This window comes from Microcaecilia unicolor, chromosome 6 (genome assembly GCF_901765095.1).
Source record: "Microcaecilia unicolor chromosome 6, aMicUni1.1, whole genome shotgun sequence".
Taxonomy (NCBI): Eukaryota; Metazoa; Chordata; class Amphibia; order Gymnophiona; family Siphonopidae; genus Microcaecilia; species Microcaecilia unicolor.
Genome location: NC_044036.1, coordinates 252864916 through 252892384, shown reverse-complemented (window position 1 = coordinate 252892384; position 27469 = coordinate 252864916). Strand labels below are relative to the sequence as shown.

Below are 27469 nucleotides of genomic sequence, written 5' to 3'. Positions count from 1 at the left end.
TGGTTTGTTATTACTTTCAGAAGACCAGTCCTACACTTAGTTATAATTCATCAAGGAGAAGAGAGTTGACTTTTCCTGACCTCTTTCACCTATTAGCTTCATACACAGAACTAGCTAGGACTGTGGATAATTCAAACCAGATGATGACCTCTTAAACTGCAGACAAAGCTCACTTGAAAAGTCAGACACTGGATTGAAAAGATATTCTACATAGAAATAGAACTTATTAATTAAACAGAATAAAACATATTTTAAAATAAGCAGAAATCAGAATTCCTTATAAGACAAAATCTAAATCATCTAGAATATCTAAACAGCATTCAGCCTACTCTTTTAAAACTGCAGTATGCCTTGCTTGCTGATCCAGGGGCGTATCTGGACTCCGGCGGTAGGGGGGGCCAGAGCCAGAGGGAGGGGGCACATTTTAGCCCCCCCCCCCCCCGCCGCCGCCGCCGCCGAGCCCCCACCGCCACCAATGACTCTCTCCACCCCCCTCCCACCGCCAACCCTCCCCCGCTGCCGTTCTTACTTTTGCTGGCGGGGGACCCCAACCCCCGCCAGCCGAGGTCTGCTTCCACCTGCCGCTGCCGTAAAAACTTCTTCTTCAGCCGGCGGGGGACCCCAAACCCCCGCCAGCCGCCCCGCGGTGTTTAAAATTCATCTTCGGCCTCCGTGGCCGTGCTGCTGTGATAGGCGCTGTTGAAATCCACTTCGGAGTCTGACGTCACAGCACGTACAACGTACAACAACGTCAGACTCCGAAGTGGATTTCAACAGCGCCTATCACAGCAGCACGGCCACGGAGGCCGAAGATGAATTTTAAACACCGCGGGGCGTCTGGCGGGGGTTTGGGGTCCCCCGCCGGCTGAAGAAGAAGTTTTTACGGCAGCGGCAGGTGGAAGCAGACCTCGGCTGGCGGGGGTTGGGGTCCCCCGCCAGCAAAAGTAAGAACGGCAGCGGGGGAGGGTTGATGGCGGTAGGGGGGTCCAGGGCAAAATCTGCGGGGGCCCAGGCCCCTGAGGCCCCACGCAGATACGCCCCTGTGCTGATCCCCTCGAGATTGAATGGCATCCAGATGTGGTAAATAATACCCATGAACAATCCATCACTCAAAAAGGGACAAAGAAAGTTTCATTTCTCTCTGACCTTTCTAACCTCTAGTCTAGCAAAAGCTAGACATTTGAGCAAATTAAAACCAGATGGCATTCTTCCACTTTACAAAACTGAACCAAAGTTAAAATTAATATGATTTCTCTGCCCAAGCTGCCTCAATAGGGTATGATTCAAAGTACTTGTTTTAACCATATATCATACAAAGGTTCCATCTACATTGAAAGACCTATTGGTGCAGTATGTACCAGGTAGCACATTGAGTTCAAGGACTGGTTTCCTGTTACATTTACTATCTGTGAAAAGTACTTGTCTGGAGGCAACACGCAAGGGTGTATTTTCTTGGCTGGCACTCAGTTTGTGGAATGCTTTACCCAGGGCTCTTTTTGAGGGGGTACTTGGGGGTGCTGAGTACCGGCACCTTTTCGATTGTCTGCTAAAACTGACCCATGGACCCCAAGTTTTGATGAAAGAGCTCAGGCTCTACACACCAATTCTGTCTTGTCATAGATTCTGTGACTGGTTGCAGGGGGCCTGGCTATTATGGGGTGAGTCCTTCAGTGATCACCCCACTCCTGAAGGGTGGCCTAGCATTTGAGTACCTGCACCTTTTTTGCTAGAAAAAACACACTGGCTTTACCACAAGATATTCGGGAGATTCAGTCATTGGTTCAAGAAATTACTTAAAGCCTACTTTTTTTCAGCAGGCCTTTGTAGCTTCACTTCTCGAGGGCTGGTCTGGTGGGCTGGATTATTATTTTTTAAGAGAAATATAACGTGAGGTGTGTCTTTTAATGATTGTATGCGAGGTTGTATGGTTGGTCTTGTTTGATTAAGCTTTACTATTTTAATGGAATTCTGTTTCCTTGTTATTATGTTTTTATTGAATACCACTTCAGTCGCTGTAGTGGGGAAGCAGTATATCAGGTTTTAATAAACTGTAAACTCTATTCAATGGATTGAAGCAGGGACTACAAAAACCACACTGCTTTGGGATGTAAGGTATACACATATGAGTTTATCTTGTTGGGCAGACTGGAGAATTCCTTTATTAAATGAAAGCGGAAAATCAAATTTCAATACATTACATTGTGCAGTTATAAAGCCAGCCCCTCTACACTTTTATACAAAAATGCAAATTTTACACAAAAAACCGTCCCCCCCAACCCCCCCCCCCCCCCCCAAACATTCAACTCAACTTCAAGCGTACATGCTTCCACCAAACCCCAAAGGTCTTTACCCCCACCTCCACCCGTTCCCATCGGGCCACTTCCTGGACAGCTCGGACAACGTTCCAGGAGACCTGCTCAGCAGACCTGCACTCCTGGCCCAGGGACACCCCTCAGCGAGCCATCCATAGGCAGTATCTGATGATAACTGAGATTAGAAAGGCGGTACCTGGCTCTAGCCGCCCCGTCTCCCCCTGCCTCTCATACACCCAGTCCGCATAGGTGTAGGACGTGAAGCTGGGGATGGCCAGCAAGGCAGCCACTCTCCGGCAAACCGCTACGGAGAATGGACACTCCTTCAGGAAGTGGTCCATGGTCTCCAGCCGGCCAGCACACTCCCCCCTCGGGCAGTCTCGGTCCTGCTGGTTCCTACACCGAAGGTTTGCCCTAACATACAACCTGCCATGTAGGGACAGCCAAGCAATGTCCCTGTACTTGTGTGGGATGCGTTTGGACGAAATAAAACGCAGGCCCTGCCTCAGCACGGGCTCCGGAGCATCCCTAAGAGCCAGGGGAGAGGAGAAGCTTTGGGAGCGAACCCGCTCCACCCAGATCTCCCTCTGCCCTGCCCTAACTTCCTCCCATGTAATGTCCCACAGCCGAACCAGCTTTACCAAGGATTTGTAGTAGCCTACCCCCTCCGGGAACCCTTTCCGCAACCGTCCCACCCTACCTCCCCCCAACCAAGGACCCCAAAATCCCTCCCACCACTGGACAACACTGTGTACCCATCCTGGGGCATCCAGACCCCCCGCCCGCCCCAGGTTAAACTGGATGAAGAGGGAGGAGAATAGCAAGACTGGGTTTACCATTCCCACCCCCCCTTCCTTCCGCGACCGGTAAGTAATATTACGTCTAACTGGGTTCATCTTGTTCCCCCACAGGAGTTGAAAGAACACGCTGTAAATTGTCGTGAAACAGCGTTCCGGCAGGAGACAGATGTAGCTCAGGAACAGGAACATGGGGACCACCTGGCTCTTCAGCAACCGGACCCGGTCCTCCATGGGCATCCGTCACCCCTTCCAGCGGTCCACCTTCTCCCTCGCCTCCGCTATCCTTTGTTCCCAATTCTCCCGCTCGTAATCCCCTCCCCCAAAATACACTCCCAAAACCCTCATTTTCTCTATCCCATCCGAGAACCCACCACCTAAATTAAACCGCCGTCCCTCCGGCCCCACCCACAAGCTGGTGCTCTTGCCCAGGTTTACCCGAGACCCCGAAGCCTGGGAGTATGCTGCAAGGGTCTCCTGCAGCCTCCTCCCCTCCCTGCGATCCGCCACCCAGACGGTGACATCGTCCGCATAGGCGATGACTCGCAACACATTCCCTTTGCCTACCTCCACTCCTCCCTTCCAGCCTCCTCACCAGGGGATCAATGGCGAAAGCATACAGCAGGGGGCTCAACGGGCACCCCTGCCGCACCCCCGCCGAGATCCCCACCTCCGCCCCCCTCCATCCATTCACCAGGGGAAAGAATCGCGCCCAAGCATTCAATAACTGAAGTTGCGCTATCCATTCCCCCGGGAATCCATAGTGCTCTAGGACCTTCCATAAAAAGCCCCACTGCACTCGGTCGAAAGCCTTGTCCTGGTCCAAGGCCATGACCAGCCTGCCCTCTCCCACCCGACTAGGTTCCAGGCCCTCCCTCACCCAGGCCACTGCCTCCAGCACCCCCCTTCCCGGGACTCCACACCCCTGCGGGGCTGCCAGCACTTCCTCGGAGATCTTCCTCATGCGGGCAAGGAGCATGTGAGCGAAGATCTTCCGGTCGGTGTTCAGAAGTGCAATCGGCCGCCAATTTGCCACATCCTGGGGGTCCTTGCCTTTGCTAAGGAGGACCAAAGCTGATGCCCCCATCGACTCAGGCAAGGATCCCCCTGTTCGTGCTGCCTCCCAGATTGCCAACAAGACTGGCGCCAACTGATCCCTAAACCACTGGTAGAACTCTGCCGAGAGTCCTTCTGGCCCCGGCGCCGTCCTGTGCCGCAAGGCCCCAATGGCCTCCTGTACCTCCCGCAGCGTCCACGGCCGCAGCAAGGCCCGAAGATGAGGCCCCCCCTTACCTACCCCTGGGGTTTCCTCAATGTACCTCGCCATGGCCTCCTCCCCCAACCGTTGGTCCAAAAAGACCCGCCCAAAGTGGGTCCCCACCACCTGCAAGATACCTTCCCTAGACTGCTGGAGCGTCCCCCCCCCCCTCATCCCTTAACCCCTCTACCACCCTCCTCTCCCTTCTTTCCTTACAGCAGTCATACGGGTTCGGGCTGAGCAGCTTCCCGAAGTCCCGCTCATAGACGAGGGAAGAGTACCGATTGTATTGTACCCGTTCCACCTCCTGCTGCAAGGCCTCATTGCCCTCCCTCCTCCCTCCCCTGGAAATCAAATTGTCCCTTCGCTTCCTCAAAGCAGTTCCTAGCCGGGTGACCTCCCTCCCCTGCCTCCTCGCCTGACGGAGAAAGAACCCCCTGGTGCAGTGTTTCAAAACTTCCCACCAGTCCCCTAGGGAAGGGAAGACACCCTGAATGGATACCTGGCCTGCCAGAAACTCCAGATACTCCTGGTACAACACCCCCTCCCTCAACCATTTCTGATTTAAACGCCACAATCCTTTCCCCAATCCGTGAATCCCCCCTCCCCCCAGCTCGACCAGCACCATCTTGTGGTCTGACAAATCAACCTCTACCACCCTTGGTGCCTTCCCACACGCCCCTCCCCGAACTAAAAACCGGTCGATTCTACTTCTACAAGTGCCCCGGGCAAAAGTGAAACCCTGCGTCCCACCACCAAACTCTATGTGCGTGTCCACCAATCCCACTCCCTTCATGATCCCTGCTAGCCGTACCCCATCGTAACCTACTTGCGCCGCCCTCCCCCCCATCCTCCTTCCTCAGGACTGTGTTAAAATCCCCCCCCCCCACACACACACACACACACTAGCTGCCGTGAGGTGTAAAGGTACGGCCGAATTTTCCCAAACAGTGCTGCCCTTCCCCGTTTGCTTTGCGGCCCGTAGATGTTAATCACCTACAAAGCCACCCCCCGCAATCTCACATCTAACACCAGACACCTCCCAATTCCCAGCTCCACCACCCTCTGGATCTTTACTTTAAAGGTTTTGAAGAGGATGCCTATCCCCCCATACTGTTCCCCTGCCAGACCCCAAATAGAGGGCCCCCATCTCAGGCCTGCTTTGCCCGCCGAACCTCCTCCAGCGTTCGCAGCCTGGTCTCCTGCAGAAGAAAACAGTCCGCCGCCACAGCAGAGAGGCCATCGAACGCCAAGCATCTCGCCCTCTGGGAGGCGACACTAGCCACATTAAGTGTGGCGAATGTTAACAGCAGTCCCGCCATCATTGTGCCGTTCCATATCCCCCGCCCTCCTGGCTACCTTCCCTCTGCTCCATACTACCTCCAGGGATCCCTTCCCCTTCCCCCTCCCCTTCCTCGTCCGCCCAGTCCCGGACCCCTAGCTCAACCCCCCCCCTTTCCTTACTTTCTTCCTCCCCTTCTTCCTCTTTTCTTCGCCCACCTCTCTCCCTCCTTGGGAGTCATCCACTGACCCTCCCCCCCTCCCCCCGCCCCCTCTCCCACCCCTTCTGCCCCTTCTTCGACCCCCTCCATCAATCCTGCCTCCAGCCCATCCTCCCTCTCCTCTCTTGCCTTCATCCCTGCCTCCTGTCCTACCCTCCTTTTCTCCCCCACTCTCCCTTCAGCCCCCCCCAATCTGCCCCCCACCTCCCTGACCTCCTCCACTACCATTTCCTCCTCTTCGTCCCTCAAAACCTTCTCCCTCTTCTTCTTCTTCCTTTTACCCGCTGTTCCCTTTCCAGCATCTGCCATGCTTTCCAACCCATCCTGCTGGCTCACCCCATCCTCTCCTTCCTCTCCTGCCAGTTCGTCACCCCCTCCCTCATCTTCCAATCCCCTCAATCTGTTCTCTACTTCTATCCCCATTTCTGCCTCCCCCCCTTCCTCCCGTACCCCCGTCACCTTCCGTTGTTTTTTTGACACCCGTGTCCAACCCTCATCTGCCCCGTCCTGCCGCTTCCGCCCTTCCCCCAACCCTCCCCCACCTCCCACTCCCTGTCCCTCCGCAGCTCCTTTCCCCCCCACCCCGGGAACCTGATCTCGCCCTACATTCACTCCCCCCCTCTCCCTCTGAACTGGACCGCCCCCCCCCCATGTCCTCCTCTCCCCCATTATGGGAGGCCCAAGGGCAAGCTCTGAATGCATGCCCCAGACCCCCCCACAAATTACACCGGATAGATGCACTAGACTCCGTAGGATGCTCCTTAGACCCTGCACTTCCCACACTGCCGTACTGGGCACGACATACTAAAATGTCTGAATGACCCGCACTTGTGACATTGCCGCGGCTGCCCCTTGTAAAAGCAGAGGATCCGATCCCTGCCAATGAACGCCACAGAGGGAATGTGCTGGGTCACGTGCCCTGCCTGCTTCAGCCTAACCTGCGCACACCATCCTCCCGCCCACACCCTACTGGGGTCAGGGAGCTTGGACAAGGGGGTCACTGCTTGCCTTGGGATTGGTAGCATGAAATGTTGCTATTATTTGGGTTTCTGCCAGGTACTTGTGACTGGATTGGCCACTATTGGAAACAGGATACTGGTCTAGATGGGCCATTGGTAGGGTTACCATATGGCTCCAGAAAAAGGAGGACGGATTGAGCCAGCCAGGTTTTACTTCCATTGCTTTCAATGGAAGTAATTGAGCCAGCCGGGTTTTACTTCCATTGCTTTCAATGGAAAGCAATGGAAGTAAAACCCGGCTGGCTCAATCCGTCCTCCTTTTTCTGGAGCCATATGGTAACCCTAGCCATTGGTCTCACCCAGTACGGCTATTCTTATGTTCTAATGACAAGTCTAGTAAAATAGGTAAGATCAGAAACATAAACTTACATTCTTCAGGTAAATCAGAGAGGGAAAGAAAGTTAGGAGGGGCAGTGCATAGTGCATTCCAGTCTGGTACCCCAGTCCCAGTTCTTTCCTCCTCCTCTTAAGGATAGTATGTTTTTTTTGTTAGAAGTAAGTCTTCAAATACTTCTTAAACTTTATAAATGAGGATTCCAGTTGCAAATGAAGTGGAAGATTGTTCCAGAGAGAAAGACCAACGACATTAAATTAAAAAAAAAAAAACTATGTACATATGTGCTCGTAGCATATTTGACAGAAGGATAGAATAGTTAATAAATGTTGGTTGGTTGAACACAGAGTTCTGTCTGGAACATAGGGAATCAAGTATCATAATAAGAACACTGGAAACCTAGAGGGACGTATCTGGTGTATCAATGTAAAGATTTTAAATGGAATCCCAGTACCCACAGGTAGCCAGTGTTATTCTTTGAGCAGTGGAATCATGAGGTCCTATTTCTTGGCATTCACTATACTTTCAACTGCAATATTTCGTATCTGAAGATGCCTCGGTAGTTAAGAGTCTGGGAATGCTTTTGGATTCTAATTTAGATTTGAGAGCAAATTTCACTAAGATGTATTTTTTGTAGTTTTACACTTCCTTAGACATATTATTAAACCATTCTTACAGAGGAAAGATCTTACTACGATTATTCATGCTCTTCTCATGAATAGACTAGATTACTATAATTGTCTCTGTAATAGACTCCCTAAGAGACAGCTGAAATGGCAGCAATTAGTGCAAAATACAGCCGCTGGGTTGTTAACTGAGGAAAAAATCCTGAGATCACATTTCCCCAGATTCATAGTCATCTCATCGGTTACCTGTTGAGCAAAGAATTAGGTTTAAAACTTTGTGTTTGGTTTTTCAAGCTGCCCATCTCAAAAAGCTGTAGTACCTTGCTATTACTTTACTTCTATATATTCTGTAGAGATTGCTTTATCCTTTCCAGTAGCTATTGTTATATTTACCAAATCAGGTCCATTTACAAAGTCTAAAGTTGTAGAATGCCTTTCTGTTGACTCTCCAGTTAGCAGGAAATTATAGGAAGTTTAAAAAATTAGTTAAAACCTGGCCTTTTAATAGGTAGTAAAAAGACTTTGTTGTATGGGGATGTTGATTTAAAACAGGGTGTAGGATTATGGAGCTAGGAGGGGGAAGGGTGAATTTTTATTATATTTGTTGATTTTATATTGTTACTCACCTTGAGCGTCTTGGGAAGGTATGTAATCAATTTTAAATAAATAAAATCAGAGGTTGCATTACCAACAATATCCAGATGGTATCAGTCTAAGGTGAATAATGGGAGATAAGAGGCTGCCTTGGCTGAACTCAATCAAGAGCCATTACCACTACCTGTGAAAGCTGATTAGCAGAGATGCCAAGTTACCTAGTTGCAGGCTGGAGATTGTTGACCAGTCCGGGTTTTGAATTTCCATCCCAAAGCGATGTGGGAATGGTAGTGCCTGATCCTGCCCATTGAGATCAGTGCTGCAAGTCCCATGTATAATGTACTATGATGAGATGGTCAGAAATCCAGGCCTGTCCTAAAATCTGGAACTGGGTAATTTGGCATCTCTGGATTAGATTGTGGGCAGAATGGTGATTCAGGAAGTATTTACTAAGATATGCTTGGCAGTGTCTGGAGCATTTCACAGTAAAAACTTGTGTTAGATACCTGGGAAAAGCCAATTGGGAATAGACTGAGCTGGCAGCGTTCTCTTGTTGGCACTGCTTCTCATATATTTCACTGTCCACAGAAGTACAAGTTAGGGAGGCTGAACCTCCCAGGAATCCACTGGCTGTCAATAACTGCTCCCCGTTGCTTCTTTTCTCCTATTTACATTGTCCCCATCTGTTTTTAGGCACTGAAAGGCTCAAAAAAGCTGGTGCTGTCTGTACACTCAGTGGGGAGGATCCCAGGAGGCTACATCACCAACCATATCTACACATGGGTGGATCCGCAGGGCCACAGTGTGTCACCACCATCTGGCCTTCTTCAGCACCACAACGGTTCACAAATGACACAGGACAGTGAGAAAAGAAGCAATCTGCAACTGTTGCAGGAAGGTGATGAGAAGAAGGTAAGTGAGGCAGAATTGATCAGATAGTCTTCACAGTAACTCGTTCAGCTGTGAGTTTCCTCTTCTTTCCCTCCCCCCTCTACCACATTAATAATCACTTCACATTTCATTTTTTTGTATTTCATATACCACCTAAAAAATACATCTAAGTGGTTTACAATAATTACAAAGCATATGGTGGAAGAGAGGAAAGAAGGTAGAAAAGAATGACTAGGTGTACAAGATCACAGTTTTACTGACACATACAATGGCATCATATTTCAAGCCAGTCCCAGTTCTCAGCCTGCTGTGTTCCACCTTTATCTTGTTTACATCACTCACTGCCCCTTTTTCCTGCTGTCAAGCTTAGTGACTTGAGTATCCACCTCCCTGAAGCTGCACTCATCAGACAGGGGTGGATATGTGGGAACAGGAAAGGGACAGACACAAGGACACACACTTACTTACTTCCAGGAGAGGCAATGGAGCCTGGTTGCTACTGCCTCCTGCTGCACAGGTAGGGTTACCATATGGCTCCAGAAAAAGGAGGACGGATTGTGTCAGCCGGGTTTTACTTCCATTGCTTTCCATTGAAAGCAATGGGCAATTACTTCCATTGAAAGCAATTACTTCCATTGAAAGCAATTGCTTTCCATTGAAAGCAATGGAAGTAAAACCCGGCTGGCTCAATCCGTCCTCCTTTTTCTGGAACCATATGGTAACCCTATGCACAGGGGCTTCCTCTTCTCACATTCAACATGGGAATATTTATGCTAAAAGTTCTACTTTCCATTGTTTACCACATTTCTCCTTCCACATCTTGGCAGCCACACTGAATCAACCATATTCCACTGTTAGCCAAGTACTAGAAGAAATACTTTCACTACTGCTGAACCAGTTAGTGCCATTTCCCTCACTGCAAATACCTGCTTCCTATTCTGTAACAGGACTCAGTTCTACAAACTCAATTCTATAAATGGCGCCAAATTTGACCACCAAAAAATGCACTCAGAGTCACTTAGAGATATATTGTCAGAGCACTTAGACTTACAAAGTTACGTGCCTATGGAGCTTTGTAAGTGTCAGGCTCCGGTGATCAAATCTCACGCGCTGTTCCAAACAGTGCTAGAAAATTAGTTCCGGAACAGTGCGGGGGATTAAAGCCCTCATTATCAAAGCTAACAACATGCAAATTCATGCACACTATTAGATTTGATCATGGGGGTACTTCTGCGGGAGGATTGTACCTGGGCATGCGCCCAAGGAACAGTCCTCTCGCAGAAGTTGTTTGACAGGTCTGGGCTGTAAAAAAAAAAAATCACCAGCATGCAAGGGGCTGGAAATCCAGTGGACCTCCAACCCCCTAACCCCCCCCCCCCCCCCATACAGGCCCAGTGGCCTTCTTCCTCCACTACCCCCCCCCCCCACAGCCCCCAACCCTCTCCCCCCAATATGAAGGCAACATACTTCCACTCCCCACCCAACCTGATAATCTAGCGGCACCCTCACCTCTCCCCCAGTATCTTCTAGTGACAGAGGAGGGAGTAGCACTCCCTCATCCTTCCAGTACCGCATCCAAAATGCAGTGCATCCAGGATGCACTGGGTAGGCCAAGGCAGAGCAGGGCGCCACCATTTTGGAGGTGGTGCTGGAAGAAGCAGGGAGTGCTACAAGGTACGGGGGGTGAGGGGGCCGCTAGACCACCAGAGCAGGTGGGGCTGTGGGTATGTTGCCCACTGAGCCACCAGGGAGTTATTTTTTATGTCATAGGAGGATTAGGGGGCCTAGAGGTCTACTGGACCTCCAACCCCCCTGTGCACTCATGTTGGGGGGGTGTAAGGGGGTCTGGAGGTCTGCTGGATCTCCAGACCCCTCCATGTTGCTGTGTGGGGGGGGGGTACCAGGCAACCAGAACCTCAGCCATTGGGGGTCTGGGGGTCCACTGAATTACAGTGACAGCCCGGGCTGCCTGGCTTGAATGGGTGGGGGGGGGGGGAAGAGTTAAGCCAGATCTGAGCTGGCGTAGGGTTAAGGCACTATTCTACCCATATGATCAGAGCACTGTTCTCTGATCATATGGGTGGAATACCGCAGAGCTCATTTAAATCTAAAATATAACTTTTTAAAACAATAAATACAATTGATCCATCTGTAAATCCCTTTATATATTGTTGTTTGTATTTAAACGCACTGTTAGAGAATATGGCCCTCTGCACCTAAATTTATGTGCCATTATTTACACCATGTTTCCTTTAGTATAAATGGGCATGTGTAGTTCTAGGCGCTGGGATCTCAACTAAGCCTATTCTATATACTAAGCCTAATGCTCTGATGCTCTGGTGCTGGCACTGTAGACCCCTCTGATCATTTGTGCGATGGTAAATACGGGTGCCAGTCTGGCACTAGTGGCCTGTAGTGCCCACATTTACCTTTGATCATCGAGGCCTAAGTGCTTTAAAAATGAGCCCTTTGATGTGCTTCAATACTGCTGGCCAAGACCCTGGTCACGAAAAGGGGGCTGAGGTTGCTGTTTGTCACAAGACCCCCATGATAGTATGTATTTGAATTTCTAGGTACCCAAATGAATTGAATGCACACTCAAGCATATACAGCCCTAGCATATTTTGTGTAGACTTAAGTCCATGCTGGCCTTCTCTGATTTTAGTACCATTCTACATGTCATGATTTTTTATCCCACTGTCATTTGGTGTGCCTTAGGGCTCTGTCTTGGGACCTGTTCTTTTCTCCATCTATACTACTACCCTTGGTGCTCTGATCTCATCCCATGGTTTTCATAGACCGCTATTAAATGGACTTGGAAAAATTCCGCATTTTTAGGTATAACTTGTCTGGAATGTTTTTACGTTTGGGGAGCGTGCCAGGTGCCCTTGACCTGGATTGGCCACTGTCGGTGACAGGATGCTGGGCTAGATGGACCTTTGGTCTTTCCCAGTATGGCACTACTTATGTACTTATGTACTTATGTACTTATGTACTTATGTACTTTATGCTGATGACTTCAAGATCTACCTCTCCACACCAGAAATGTCATCAGGAATCTAGACCCAAGCATCAGCCTGTATGTCTGACACTGTTGTCTGGATGTCTCACCATCATCTGAAACTAAGCATGACCAAGACTGAGTTTCTTCTAAACCAATCTCTTCTCTTCCCCCATTTTTTATCTCTGTGGATAATTCTCATCCTTCCTGTCTCATCAGCTCATAACCTTGGGGTCATCTTTGACTCCTCTCTCTCTTTCTCTGCACATATTCAACAGGCTGCTAAAACCTGTAATTTCTTTCTCTATAATATCACAAAACTTCATCCTTTCCTTTCTGAGCACACTACCAAAACCCTTATCCACACTCTTACCACCTCTCGCTTGGACTATATTCACTCTGCAGCTCCTCACTACTTCTCCTACACTACTCCCCATTCGTTGGGTAAATCTCTCGTATCTGTACTCTTCTCCTCCACTGCTAATTCCAGACACCGTTTCTTTTATCTTGCTGTACCATATGCCTGAATAGACTTCCTGAGCTAGTATGTCAAGCTCCATCTCTGGCCGTCTTCAAATCTAGGATGAAAGCCCACCTTTTTGATGCTGCTTTTAACTCCTAACCCCTATTTACTTGTTCAGTACCAATGTCTGTTTTATCATTCCCACCCTTATCCTTTATTTGTCCTGATTAGATTGTAAGCTCCGTCGAGCATGGACTGTCTCTTCATGTTCAAGTGTACAGTGCTGCGTAGGTCTAGTAGTGCTATAGAAATGATGATTAGTAGTAGTAGACACAGGATGCTGGTCTCAATGGATCATTGGTTTTACCCAATATGACACATCTATATTAAAAATATAACCTTTTAAAACAATAAATACAATTGATCCATCTGTAAATCCCTTTATATTACTGTTGTGTTGTCTTGTTTGTTTGATGACTTGAATAGGCCTAAGGAGCCTAGCCCTGTAGTATAATTTAAAAATAAGTAGCAAATGAAAGAGGCAAATGAACCATACCAAGGAAGTGTCACAAAAGCAGCAAATCCACCATAGCAACCATGCAAATAAAAATTTCACAAATTTTATTAGCTCATACAATACAAGCACCCAGCATGACTATCAGATTCATTTTCAAAAGAAAAAGACATCCAAAAAGCGATACAAAAGGTACATGGGCGTCCCCGTGAAAGAAGGTCGCCTAAATCCAATAATCGAAACAGGGCCATAAGGGCGTCCTCAGCGCGAGGACGCCCATCTATGCTCATACCCACAGGGGGCGTGTTATGGGCGGTGTTACGAGATGGGCTCCCCCAGCGTATAACGGCTAGCGAAATGGTTTCACATGGGTCGGAACATGGACATCCTTAGTTAGACCTGAAATAAAAGCGACCAGGGTAGCGATTTTGTGCAGTTTGAGAGTGGCGAGAGCGTTGTTGGGAGAGAAAGCTGAGAGTTTGTTGAGTACCTGTTACCTTTCTCTGTGTGCCATAATCAGAACGTTTTCACCCTCACCTGCCTCATTTGTGTTTTACCTTTTCAGCTTTCCCTACCCCTTCTAGCCCCCAAACCCAGACACCACTAGTCCTTCCTCTATCTCCCCCATCCCCTACCCCTCTCCATTCACTGTCCCCAAGTTCATAATTCATTCCCTTACCTGTTTGTAGTCTCTGTTTGTCTCTTTGTTCTGTGTACTGCTGCAGCTTGTTTGTGAAGACTGTCGTTTGCTGCTTGGAGAGTGAGTGGCTAGAGATTGTGGCAGGAGAGTTTGTAGTGGGTCAGAGAGTGCTTGCAGTGTGGCTCTGCTGTGTGTGACCACATTGTTTGTTGGTGGTGGGAGAGTGAGTGTCAACTTCTGTTTGTTGCTGCTGTGTTTCATCAAGTTGGTAGGGAGAGGTGAGCACTGGTGTCACTGCATTGCACCTGTAGTGTGGGGAAATGGAGGCACTAAATGCACAGGTGGCTTACATGTTGGAGGAAGAGGGGAGGCACCGCAGGAGGTACTCACGCCCCAGAGTTTTCAGGCCCCATAGCAGTTTCCTAGACCTCACTGACCTGCAGTGTCTCACTAGGTATTGCTTTGATAGGGCTGCCATTCAGCACCTTTGTGACCAGCTCAAACTCCTCCTGCAGCCCAGGACCTGTAGGAACAACCCCATCCCTGTGCACCTAAAGATCACTGCTTCTCTATCTTTTCTGGCCACTGGGAGTTTCCAGTCTGTCCTATCTGTGAACACGCGTCTCACCCAGGCTTCGATTTCTAACTGCCTCACCCAGTTCCTTGATGCCTTCTGTACCCACACCTCTGAGTACATCACCTCCCCCCCCCCCCCAGGCCCTGCAGAACAACATGGCTGACTTCTACGCCGTAGCTCGCTTCCCCTCGGTCATAGGCGCCATTGACTGCATACATGTCGTACTCAGACCTCCCCCCCCCCCCCCGGGGCAGGAGAGGCCACTTATAGGAACAGGAAAGCATATGCAAGTTATGTGTGACACCCAGGGGGAGATTCTAGACTTGTGTGCCCGATACCCAGGTTCCACCCATGATGCCTATATATTGCAGCACTCAGGAATCTTCTGCAGGTTTGAGCGAGGGGAGATCACCGACGGATGGCTCCTAGGTAAGTGCAGCATGGATCTGCCCAAACTATACCTCCTCCACCAGGCATCCCTCAGCACTGTCTCCCTCCAGCTCACTCCACAACCCACTATTCCCCCCACCTCCACAAGGTACTCGCTCCAAACAATACACACTCATTTTTCTCATCCTGCTTCTCCCCAAAGGTGACAGAGGCTACCCACAGTGGAGTTGGCTCATGACCCCCATAGTGCACCCACAAACAGGGTCAGAGGAGAACTACAACAGTAGACATCGGACCACCCGTGGCATCATTGAGCACACCTTTGGACAACTTAAGAACAGGTTCCGATGTCTGGACCGTTTTGGAGGGGAGCTCCTGTACAGCCCCCAAAAGGTGGCAAAGGTATTCCTGGCCTGCTGCATGCTACATAATTTGGCAATGCACAGAGGACAGGCCCTCCCAGAAGAGCCACAGCCACCACAGCAGCAGGCCCTAGATGAACAGGATGAGGAGCCCCCTCCACCTCTTGCCCACAGAGCAGAGCAGAGTGCACAGCAGCTGGGGGTCAGAGCCAGGCAAAGACTGACCGAGACAAGTTTTGTGTGAGAGTAAGTTGACATTTATTTCTATGACATAGTATTTACACACCACCACCACCACCCGTCTGTGCATATTCCCCTCCCTCCAACCCTCACCCCCCACCCCCCAGCATGTCCCATCACTTTCCCTGCCCCCCCCTACCCCTCCCACCATGTTCCTTTGCAGCTGGTGCTGCAGGGGAACTCCATTGAGAGTCCTCTGATGAGCTTCCACTCTCCTCCTTTGTGTCCACAAGGCAGTCTGCTGCCTCGGCTGCCCTGTGGAAGTCTGGCCACCTTGTGCTCTGTGGCTTGCCCTGCAACCTGGGCACAGGACCCAGAAGGGGAGCTGGTGTGGTGGCTGCTGGACCAGTGGCTGGGGAGGCTGAGGATCTCAGCTCCTCTTCTTAGCGGGTGGTTGCTGTGCAGTGGTGGAAGTAGATGCCAGTTGTTGCTGAATGAGGGCTGTACTAGGTGCTTTCAGGTCACGGCGTAGGCTCTCAATGCTGTGCTCCAGCCGTTGGAGCTGCTGTACCACTTCACGTTGGGCCTGTACCACTTCCTGTTGCAGCTCCAATTTCTGGCGCCGGTAGTCTTCCATGTGCACATTCTGGCCCAGCAATTGTGTGGCGAGGCGCAGTAGCTGTCTCCTCTGGCTGGATGGCCTCTGCTGATGAGGTGCCCCCCCCCCCCCTTCTGCATCTTCTTCTTCTTCAGTGCCACCATCAGAAAAGGCTGCGGGTGGTGGAGGGAGAGCCTCTGCTGCGGATGGTGGAGGGAGAGCCTCTGCTGCAGGTGGTGGAAAGAGAGCCGGCGCTGCTGCTGCTGGGTCCTGTGATTTCTTGTGCAGCCCACTGGTTTGCTGCTCTGTGTGCTGGGGCTGGTGGCCACTGGGGCAGCTTCTTCCTCTGACTGGCTGTCATCACTTGCATAGCAAAAGGGGAGGAAGTGTGTTGGTCAAAATAACCCACTTTTGTTTTTCAGCATTCATATACATAGCCCCACATGCAAAGACCCGTCAAACTGATGGTGAGGAATGGGATTGGCAGGCAAGCCACAGATGTTATTGTACATGGTACAGAGCTAAAGACGAGGAGCGCAGTGTATTAGAGACTGATGTGGAAGAGAACCACACAGGCAGGTGGGTAGACATAGAACTGTGGAAGGAGTGCAGAGGACACAGTGGCTACAGCACAGAGGTGTGGGAAGGAGATATGCAGAGTTTGGTGATGGGGAAAAGAGGAGGGAGTGGGGAAGGCCCCCAAAGCTGTGAAACAGTAGTAACCCACACACACATTGCTGAAAACCCTCCCCCGCTACTCCCTGTGTCATGGTCTGTAATGAATACTGATTTGTATTGCATGTGGTGTTCTCACCCCTTTCCCTACTGAGGAGCACCACACTGTCCCCCACTTCTGTAAAGCAGAGTGTAGTGCAGCACATCAGATACCCCAGCTTCCTAATGGTGAACCTGCCTGAGCCCTTAGGCTGTCCTGATGTGTCAAGAGATTCAATGCCATGGATTCCCTCCTGGGGCAAGAGCCCATGAATGATGTGCTCGATGGGGGTCAAGTTAACGGTGTCATCTGCTGGGGGGTTGGCACCAGCCTTCCTCCTGACATCACGCCTCAGCCGGCGCCACTTCCGTTTGCAGTCTTCCACATCCATGCCACAGTGGAAGACCGCGTTGAGCCAGTCTCTTACTGCCTCCCATTCTCTCTGGCCCGTGGGAGCAAAGAGATGCGTGTGCCTCCTCTGGATTTCCTGAACCAGCAGCTCAATTTCAGGGTCACTGAAATTACTCTTACGGGTGGGTGGTTTGCTTTGGTGCCATTATACCAAAGTGATGCAAAGAATCACAAATACAGAGAAGGACATTTAAATATTCTCCCATGGACGCCCATGTAAGAACGCAATGGGCGTTCCTGAGATGGGCGTCCCAATTTCAATTATTGACAAAATCCCTAAATGTCCCCAGCTGCTCTGACCATTTGGGCGTCCTCATTTCGATTATGGCTGGGGAACTATGGGCGTCCCCAGCTGCTCTTGTGTTTTGGGCGTCCTCATTTCGATAATGATAAATGTCCCCAGCTGCTATTCTCATTTGGAAGCTTGCATTCCCTTTATTGGCGCCTCTTTAAAACGGCTTTCTTTATGCTTGCACTTTAGAGGTTTTTCTTTAGATTATGGGGTGGTATTTCAAAGCATTTTACCTTCAGTTATAGTAAACCTTGTTTTTGCCACTGTATACTTTTATACACCTATTTGTTTGTTTGTTTTTTTTGGGGGGGGGGGGACTTTTTTGCCAATTCTTGAAAGATAACTGTTGTGTGGGATTTGTACCTTTCCTTTCCAAAAGTTTCAGACTGGGTGTTAGCTGGTAGCTTAGCATATACTCTCCATTCTCTACCCTCCAGGAGCTGCTTGCTGTGTGTGATATGCTCCCTCATTGCCCCCCCCCCCCCCCCCAATTCTCTCTCTTCTTTGTTGAAGCAGGCAGCCTCTGGTCTCCTGGAGCCAACAGATTCTTGCACCACAAGTTCAAGGTAAGCTCATATCTCTCAGCCACCTCTTCCCTTTCTGCTATGTAGGTGCTAAACAAACACTTCTTGCATCTTGCAGGACAGCTGGTCAAGAGGATTGCAAGAGACAGCAGTGGACTGTAATACACTGGACTCTTGAGAGCCATGATTGTTTCTACCCAATTCATTGTACAGATGTCTTGTTCTCTATTGGACACACTCGGTTGTGGCTGCCTATGGGGTGGGGGAAGAGGCCCTGAGAATGGATGTGTGCATCCCTCATGGTCAAGGGCTCCCCATTCTCTGTATGTTCTCTGCATTCAAATCTTACCTCTATTTTCACCAAGTTCACGGGTATCCACAGCTGGTTGTTTTTCTCCCACTTTACACCTTATGTGTCGCCCCACTAGGTTCCATCCTTCTTTATGTGGTGAACCCCAGTCCCCTTTTGTGAAGTGCCCACCCATTCTCAAGATTGCTGGGGGTGGGGAGGGGGGGAAGCATATATGCACTGAATGTCTTTTACACATTATTCAACACAGTCCTACAATCCTCCATAGTTATGGAACAACAACATTTCTAAATTCTATCCTGCAAACTATTTTCAAGGTGGCCACAAGTGCGTGCCTACCATGGCCTTGAGCCCTTAAGTCATGGTGAGGGAGAGGGGTTCTGGTTACAGTTCCTATTCTAAATTTCCTGCAGGTGGCTACAGCCCGGTGCCTATATAATTCCACTAGCCTGTGCCCTTCTGTACCAGATGTATTATATTGCAATCGTGATGAAGTAAACATCCATCTAATGCTTTTACCTTTGTTTTCCCTTTTCTCCTCAGCACTATATACCATTGCTGATACATTCAATGTGAAAAGATGGCCCAGCTGTTTGTAGCTCCTTCCTGGCCCTCACCAATGTGGTTTGGTTGTGGGTAAGGGTGATCAGAGAGCAAACATCGTCTATGCGCTACCTATGGTTATCTGCAAGTTTCTACTTGGCAGATCACTAGTGCTAGACAACATACCTATTATTTACACAACTCTGTGCTGTGGGGCTCTATGGTAAGGGGGGAGAGGCTGGATGGGCATTTCTGTTCCTCAACAGAAATGCCCACCCAGCCTCCCCCTCCCCCCTTATCATACAGTCATGCAATTTGGAAGGAACAGGTGGCCTTCTGTATGGCCACACTTATGACACATATGTACCAAAGTTTCTCTGTCACAGTTCACCTGTCATGCAACCCAGCTGTTTGTAGCTCCTTCCTGGCCCTCACCAATGTGGTTTGGTTGTGGGTAAGGGTGATCAGAGAGCAAACATCGTCTATGCGCTACCTATGGTTATCTGCAAGTTTCTACTTGGCAGATCACTAGTGCTAGACAACATACCTATTATTTACACAACTCTGTGCTGTGGGGCTCTATGGTAAGGGGGGAGAGGCTGGATGGGCATTTCTGTTCCTCAACAGAAATGCCCACCCAGCCTCCCCCTCCCCCCTTACCATACAGTCATGCAATTTGGAAGGAACAGGTGGCCTTCTGTATGGCCACACTTATGACACATATGTACCAAAGTTTCTCTGTCACAGTTCACCTGTCATGCAACCCAGATTGCTGACTCCTCTAACATCAACCCCAGCATTTGATAATACCACATATGTAGTGCACAAAGTACACACACAGACCCTGGTCAGTGCCAAAAGTGTTAAATTGTATTTAAACTATATACAAAAACAAACTATTTACAATTTCCCCCCCCCCCCCAAAAAAAAAAAAATAAAAAAATCATTCTCCTCTCTCCTGTCCCTCTTCTACAGTTAGATCCTGTTTCCAATCTGCTCTATTCACTCTTTCCATATTACCTTGATAACTCTTCCTATACCACATTGCTCTGCTCTCTAGTCTCCTCCCACCTAGACTAATGTAACATAGTCTATGCTGGTCTTCCTAAAGTCACTCTTAAGTGACTACAGACAGTCCAAAATATGGCTATTCACTTACTTTCCCATGCTCACAGGTCTGACCATGTTTCCCCACTTTTGGTTCATCACCACTGGCTTCCAGTTTCCTTTCTTGTACAGTTCAAGATTCTCACTTTGGCTTTTAAGGTCCTGCACACTGGGAACCCCTCCAATCTTTCTGCTCTTATTTCGCCATATACCCCCTCACGTCCCCTCTGTCCTGCTCTTTCTTTTCACCGAACACTCCTCCCGGTTTACTGCTCCCATCTTAAGTCCAACCACCATGCCGCTTTTTATTTTGTATTGGCCCCTCTCTCTGGAACGCCTTTCCACCTGACCTTCATTCTGAGCAATCCTTTCCCCAGTTCCAGGCCTTTCTTAAAGCCCACTTTTTCTCCCAGGCCTTTCCCTTCTTTTCCCCTGCCTAACCTGGCCTGACTCTCTGACCTGGAGCAGAGCTACCACTTCCCCAATGTTTTCCCAATTTCTGATCTGTGCTAATCCTCTTTATATTTTGTTGGAGTTCCTTTCCACTGTTTTAATATGTAATTTTAAGTTAGTACACTGCTCTGATTTTCCCCTTGAAGGGTGGTATTTCAAGTCTAATAAACTAAACATCAAATGAGATGATGTCAAATCTCTTCTATCAATCAAAATAAAATGGCAGCAGTTGTCCAAAAACAAAACATTCAGAGATTTACAAGAAGGGGAGGCGAGACATATGAGAGGAGTGAAGAAGGACAAAAAAGGGTGGTAAGAAGGAGGGATGGAGGAAAAGAGAGATGATTGATAGGTGAGGGATGTAAGTGATGTATGATTGGAGCAGGAGGAGCAGTATGTGAGAGATGAGGAAAGGTGAGAGTTGAAAGGGAGGGATTTGTGTGAGAAGAGCACAGGGTAAGATAATCAGGACAGCTGCAGGTTGATTAGGCAACAGGCCCCAGAGGGAGAGAGTCAGCTGGCTTTGGTCCCCCCTCCTCACCCCTGGTGTGAGGCTGGAACCAGGCTAGAGAGTCTAGAAACAGGATTGTTGCTAGAAGGTGAGTACAAATTGATTATAATTCTATGCTGGAGAGGTTTTGAATTGGTGACCACTGGGGTGGGCATTTGAAGGACCACTGGAGGGATTGTATTATGAGGGAATGTAGAATTACCTACTCTGCGAACCTTAATCAAACAGATGCATTTGTCCTATTTCATAAATGGAGTTAACTAGTAACATAGTAAATAACAGCAAATAAAGACCTTCATAATTCATCCAGTCTGCGCAGAAAGATGGCAGGATTGAACTTGCCACTCTCTGCAGGTTACCCCTCTCTCTGCACTCTATGCCTTTTCTTGGGGTGGGGGGGGAGGGGATGGAAGTCATTTATATTCTACTTGAGTGGAAATACTCTGTACTTTCATTCCATCTCTGTTTATCCTGTACCATTTTGAATTCCATCACCATTTTCATCTCCACCACCTCCTGTGGAAGAGTAATCCAGGTATCCACCACCCTCTCTGTGAAAAGTATTTCCTGATGTTGCTTTTCAGTTTTTCCCCATGCAGCTTCATGTCATATTCTCTATTCTATAGTCTCTCTGTTTTTGGAAAAGGTCTGCTGGTTCATTTATAGCTTTCAAGCATCTAAACGGCTATCATATCTCCCATCTTCCTCCTCTCCTCCAGGATATACATATACAAGTCTCTTCTCATATGTCTTATAGCTGTATGCTGGTTCCAATTAATTTAACATAACATCTAGTCTTATATCCTGCTTGTACCTCTCAGTTCTAAGCGGGTTACAATAAACAAAAAGCCAAAACAATCCTCTGGGAAAAACAAAAAGCTAATCACTGGAAATTGCAAATCATTCTGCAGTACAAACTTCTGAAATAATAGTGTCTTAACCTTTCTTCTAAATGACAAGTAAGACTGGGAAGGTATAAAAAATCCTATAAAATTCTTCCAGTATCTAGCAGCTTGGAATGCCAAGGCCTTCTCAAATACCTTTAATCTCTTCTTACCTTTAGAAAAAGGGAAAGAAAAAAGATTAGCATTATTGATTCTCCTAGCCCTCCAAGAAACTGCATAGTGAAACTGAGAATAGAAATATTTTGGTGCTAGACCATGTAATACTTTAAAGAGGAAGCAGGCCAATTTAAAAAGAACCCTAGCTTCAATTCCTCCAAGGTATACTCTGAATATGTATACCTTGGAGGAAAGGAGAAACGGGGTGACATGATAGAGACATTCAAATATTTGAAAGGTATTAATCCGCAAATAAACCTTTTCCGGAGATGGGAAGGCGGTAGGGCATGAATTGAGGTTGAAGGGGGGCAGACTCAGGAGTAATGTCATGAAGTATTTTTCACAGAGAGGGTGGAGGATACGTGGAATGCCCTCCCGCGGGAGGTGGTGGAGATGAAAACGGTAATGGAATTCAAACATGCATGGGATAAACGCAAAGGAATCCTGTTTAGAAGAAATGGATCCACAGAATCTTAGTGGAGATTGGGTGGTGATGCCGGTAATTGGGAAGCGAAACCTGTGCTGGGCAGACTTCTACAGTTTATGCCCTGATCGTGACTGAATAGATATGGATGGGCTTGAGTGTAAATCTTAAGGGGCTTGATGTTAGCTTCAGAACTTTTAGTACAAGAAGAGTGCTGGGCAGACTTCTACAGTCTGTGCCTTGAGAATGGCAAGGACAAATCAAACTCGGGTATACATATAAAGTATCGCATACCATGTAAAATGAGTTTATTGACCATACAGGTCTTTATCTGCCGTCATTTACTATGTCACTAATTGGCAACCAGTGAAGCTTAACATAAGGATATACTACCATATTTAGTTAAACCAAAGATTAAATGTACAGCTGAATTTTGCACAGTCTGCAATCTCTTCAAAAGACCCTTAGTACAACAACTAAGCCTATTCTATATACTGTGCCTAAATCTAGGCACCGCTTATAGAATACACTTAGGCGGAAATTTATTCCACATGGATTTTTCAAGCGCCATATATAGAATCTAGCTCTAAATGCTTAAATTGATCTACCTCAAAATATTTTTGAGTATGACACAATTTTCTCTTTAGAAAGAAGCATTTATTTACCAATGAGGCAACCTATGCCTCCATGCCTGAATACCCAAAATCTTGATAATGGTGGATAACTTATATTCTACATGGTTAATACAAATCATATTAGGAATACAATCTGGCGTATGAAAACACAAACATTATTTTTCAGTATTGAGTTTTACCTTGTGATTCAACATCCATTTATCCAACAGGCCTATGCAGTGTTGAACTCTATAATAATCAATTTCAGAGACAGAATTCAATGGAATGAGCACAGAAATATCAGCATAACTATAGTGCAAAAAAAAACATTACTTTCTAGCAGAAAACCCCAGGGGACATAAAATAAACCATTGAACAGGAGAGAGAGGGGATCCCTGCGGAACACTACATGGATTTTACCTTATAGGGGGTAAACTATCCTTCATCTTAACCCAGTAGGCAGAGCTAGAAATCCATGTGGCAAAAACAAGAACTGTTAGCCTGTTCAGTTGACCTGGGGTGAGTTGGTTTTGACGGCGGCTGTGGATAGTGCTCCTGTACACACATTGCACTTTGCAGTGCAAGTGACTGTATTTGTACTGTATTAAGGAAGTACGATGTTTGACGGATTATATGTATAGAGGAATATGGGGGATGGATCATGTGTATGAGGCAGCATACTGTGTTGGGGAAACGGTTGCTCAATAGGGGCTGAAGAATGCAATCTCTTGTTCTCCACTCCTCTCCCCCACCCCTCCACTGTAGTTGTGTGGGTGATGCAGGGTAGGAGCATGGGCAGCAGCAGGTGGCTGTCCTGACTCTGAGACTCCCAAGAGGTTCATTGCAGCTGGACCTAGTTTTAACTTAAAGTCTTTCCCTTACCCCCCAATATGTTTTGTCTGTTCATCCATTTTTATTAGACTGTGAGCTTAAGCAAGCAAAGGTGTTCTTCAATATGCATCTGTACAGCACTTTATACATCAGGCAGTGCTATAAAAATAAGAAAATACTACTAATATAACAATGAATTCTACACACACAGAGACACACTATATACAAGCACATCCAACCCCTCTTCCAGAGACATGTTCAGCTGCTGTCAAGGTCCATTTACTTCAAACATCAAAGTGTCATCTCCCTCCTGAGTGGAAATGAGAATAAAGATCCTTGTTATGCTAATGTGACTCTGCCATTGAAACAACTGCATCCTACCCATTTGCCAAGGAGAGACTGGCTGATTCTCTGCTCCCCGCTGAAAAGACTGGGAGGAAGAAGGAGGAATTTTACCATAAAAAGAACACGCATCTTCTCAAAGATCATTTCAATGCCAATTTCAGCAGGGTGGTCATTAACTTTTACTTTGATGTATGTTATTCCCCTGAGTAAAAAACTGCAATACTGTTTAATGGCTGCCAGGAACTGTTGTGTTCCAAGCTTGTTCAGAGAGTCAAAAGTGGATTTATTCTGTCTCTGTCATCTTTGCTACAGAAGAGTAAGGTTATGTTTTGCGCACTTCCCCAACACTGCCACTTTTAAACTACCGACCTACCAATGGGTGACATCAAGGACACGTATCACAATTTGACGTTGATGAAGCCTGTAGAAAGGTGCACCGTTACCCATACCTGATGAATGTCTCTTCCAACCTGAGGAAGGAGATATTAGCTCCTGAAAGACGAGACAAAAATTGTATTATTATTATTATTATTATTAAATTTGTAGCCTTTCTTTATGATATAACTAGCAGAGAACATAAAAACGTTCATGCATTATTTGTTTAATAAAGAGGTATTGCCTTCTATTCTTTGTCTTTATTTGTTAACCTTTATTGCTATTCAGTCATTTGAGAGATAGGATGCAGGCTTTTCTTGCAGCATGGTGTCTTTTTTTCTTGCCCCCCTCCCCCCATTTGGCAGTCATGTGGTTCTGTCCAGGCATATGGGTCATCTCCTCCCCCCTACCCCCTTTCCTTAGCAGCCAGTACCTTGGCATTGGCACATTTACCATGACATCCAGTGCTCCTTGCTTATCCAAGAGAAGTGTATGTTTCCATGACATCCAGCACGCCTACTTGTGCACAGAAGGTAGGGTGCAAAGCTTCAGTAACCAAACAGTTCTGGAAAGGTATCCTGGGGGGAAGATTAGGTGCCTAACAATTGAGTGTTGGGGGGGGGGGAAGCATAAGGCTCTTCAAGAGTACCCAGTACCCTTTCACTGGTCCTGATTCCTGTCCTACCACTAAAAGTTGGGCTTAGAGGTCCCCAATGCAGTGATACCTCTTTGAGAGTCAGGAAATGAGCTGGTAGCAGGTGGTAATAAGTGGCTGAAGAAGTGAAATCATGTGGAGGAGGAGTTGTAGTGGAGGTGTTGTCCCTAGTCCTCCCCATTGGCCCCAGTTAGGGTTACCATATGTCCGGATTTACCCGGACATGTCCTCTTTTTGAGGACATGTCCGGGCGTCTGGAAGGGATTTGCCAGTCCACCCGTTTGTCCGGATGTATGGACAAAAGGACGGGTAGTGAGCCTATCCTAGCCTCCCGTTCCCTTACTTACTATCTACTGCCCTGGTGGTCTAGTGACCTCTTCGGGGCAGGAAAGAGCCCCCTCTTTCCTGCCCGGAGCGCTGCCCTTGCCCTGCATCCTGTTGCTGTGACAGTCTCGGGATTCAAAATGGCCACCGAGAGTTGACGCGGCCTCGCGAGACTTCAAACTCTCGGCAGCCATTTTGAATCCCGAGATGGTCACAGCAACAGGATGCAGGGCAAGAACAGAGCTCTTGACAGGAAAGAGGGGGCTCTTTCCTGCCCCAAAGAGGTCACTAGACCACCAGGGCAGTAGATAGTACGTAAGGGGAGGGGAGGTGACCCGGGGGAGGGGAGGTGACAGGGGGACAGGACGAGGATGAGAGAAGGGGCATGGGGGGGACATGTATCCTCTTTTTGAGAGGACAAAATATGGTAATGCTAGCCCCAGTCCCACCTTCAATCAACACAACTAGCACCAGGCCTGACCTGATCACCACAAGGGAAGTCACACTTGAAGCATGATTTATGAGGAGACGCTGTCCCTGGAGGGTGGTGGTAGCTATAACAGCAGAAATCCTGAGATCTTGAAGCCTAGGCTACCAACAGGGCTAGCTCAGATGCCGGTGATCAAAAGTAAACACGGACACTAGAGGTCATTAGCGCCATACTAGCGCCCACATTTACCAGCGCAGAATTATCAGAGGGGTTTAGCGCAGCAAACGACGAGTGTGCCAGGTCTTAGTGCAGATAGCATGCAAATATAGTCAAGCTCATTTAAATGAGGTCATTTTGTATTCCTCCCCAATGAGCAGAAAAGAGTGCCTGAAACAAAGATGCCTTACTGCTGTAAAAAATAACTCCAGGTCTGAGCAGGCATTAGGCTGTTGGAAGAGAGGATTTCCCATGATTCTCATGCTTCTCTCATGATTCTTTCTGCAAACTCTACCAGTTTTGATTGCTTTTGGAAGCAGAAGGAAGCCCTTGAGTGCTGGTTGTGAGAAACAGCAGACCTGAATGTGAAGCACACATTAGCACTCTTGTCCTGCAGCTAAATGTAAAGTGGTCATGTACCTAAATATAAACAACCAGAAACAAAACAAAAAAATGCTTATTTAGGCGGCAGAAAACAGATGCCAGTTTGTGCTTCACATTTGAGTTTTACCAGGCACACGCACATAAGAGCTGAACTTACCGCTGAACTCTTCTGTGCATGCACCAAGCACAATTATTTTATTTATTTATTTTATTTATGTTAATTTATATACCGTATCTTATTGCATCTGCAAAACAGAACGGTTTACATATATATAAAAATTGGTATATACAAATAAACAGACATAGGAATTCCATTCATGACAGGAAAGCACAGCAATCAAGATAAACTACATAATAAATCAATACAAGTTAAAAATCTAATATCCAGTTAAGCTATCCCATTTTTCTTTGTCTTTTTGACCTTATCTCATTATGCTAAATTCTGTTCTACGTAGCTTATAAAGAGAAAGGTTTTCAGAAGTTTTCGGTAATGGAGATAAGATTTCTCTAATCTGATCTCCTTTGGAAGGCTATTCCAAAGGGAGGGTGACAGGTAGAAAAAAGCCGATCTCCGTGTAGATTCCCACCTAGCCTTAGTAAGAGGGGGAATGACTAACCTGTTATCTGTTAGGGATCTGAGAGTTCGCATAGCGGTGTAGGGGATTGTTAAATTCGACAAGTAGCTAGGGTTTAATGTGTGAAAGGCTTTGTGTGTCAGGACAAGAGCCTTAAACTTTATTCTTGCTTCGACCGGGAGCCAGTGCAGATGATGCAATAAAGGTGTTGCTCGATCATCCCTCCGGGCCCTACAGATCATACGTGCTGCTGTATTTTGAATTCTTTGTAATCGCTTTAAGTTTGCTTGAGTAATCCCAGCATATACAAT

General features: G+C 47.7%; 1 protein-coding gene across 1 annotated transcript in view; it reads left to right on the top strand.

The window, feature by feature from the left end:
* The window catches only part of WHRN (whirlin), a 314680-nt gene that overhangs the window by 117416 nt on the left and 169795 nt on the right, over nt 1-27469 (top strand). The window contains exon 2 of the mRNA XM_030206314.1: nt 9136-9354. Coding sequence (XP_030062174.1) covers nt 9136-9354 — 219 coding nt within the window. The remainder of the gene's footprint in view (nt 1-9135; nt 9355-27469) is intronic.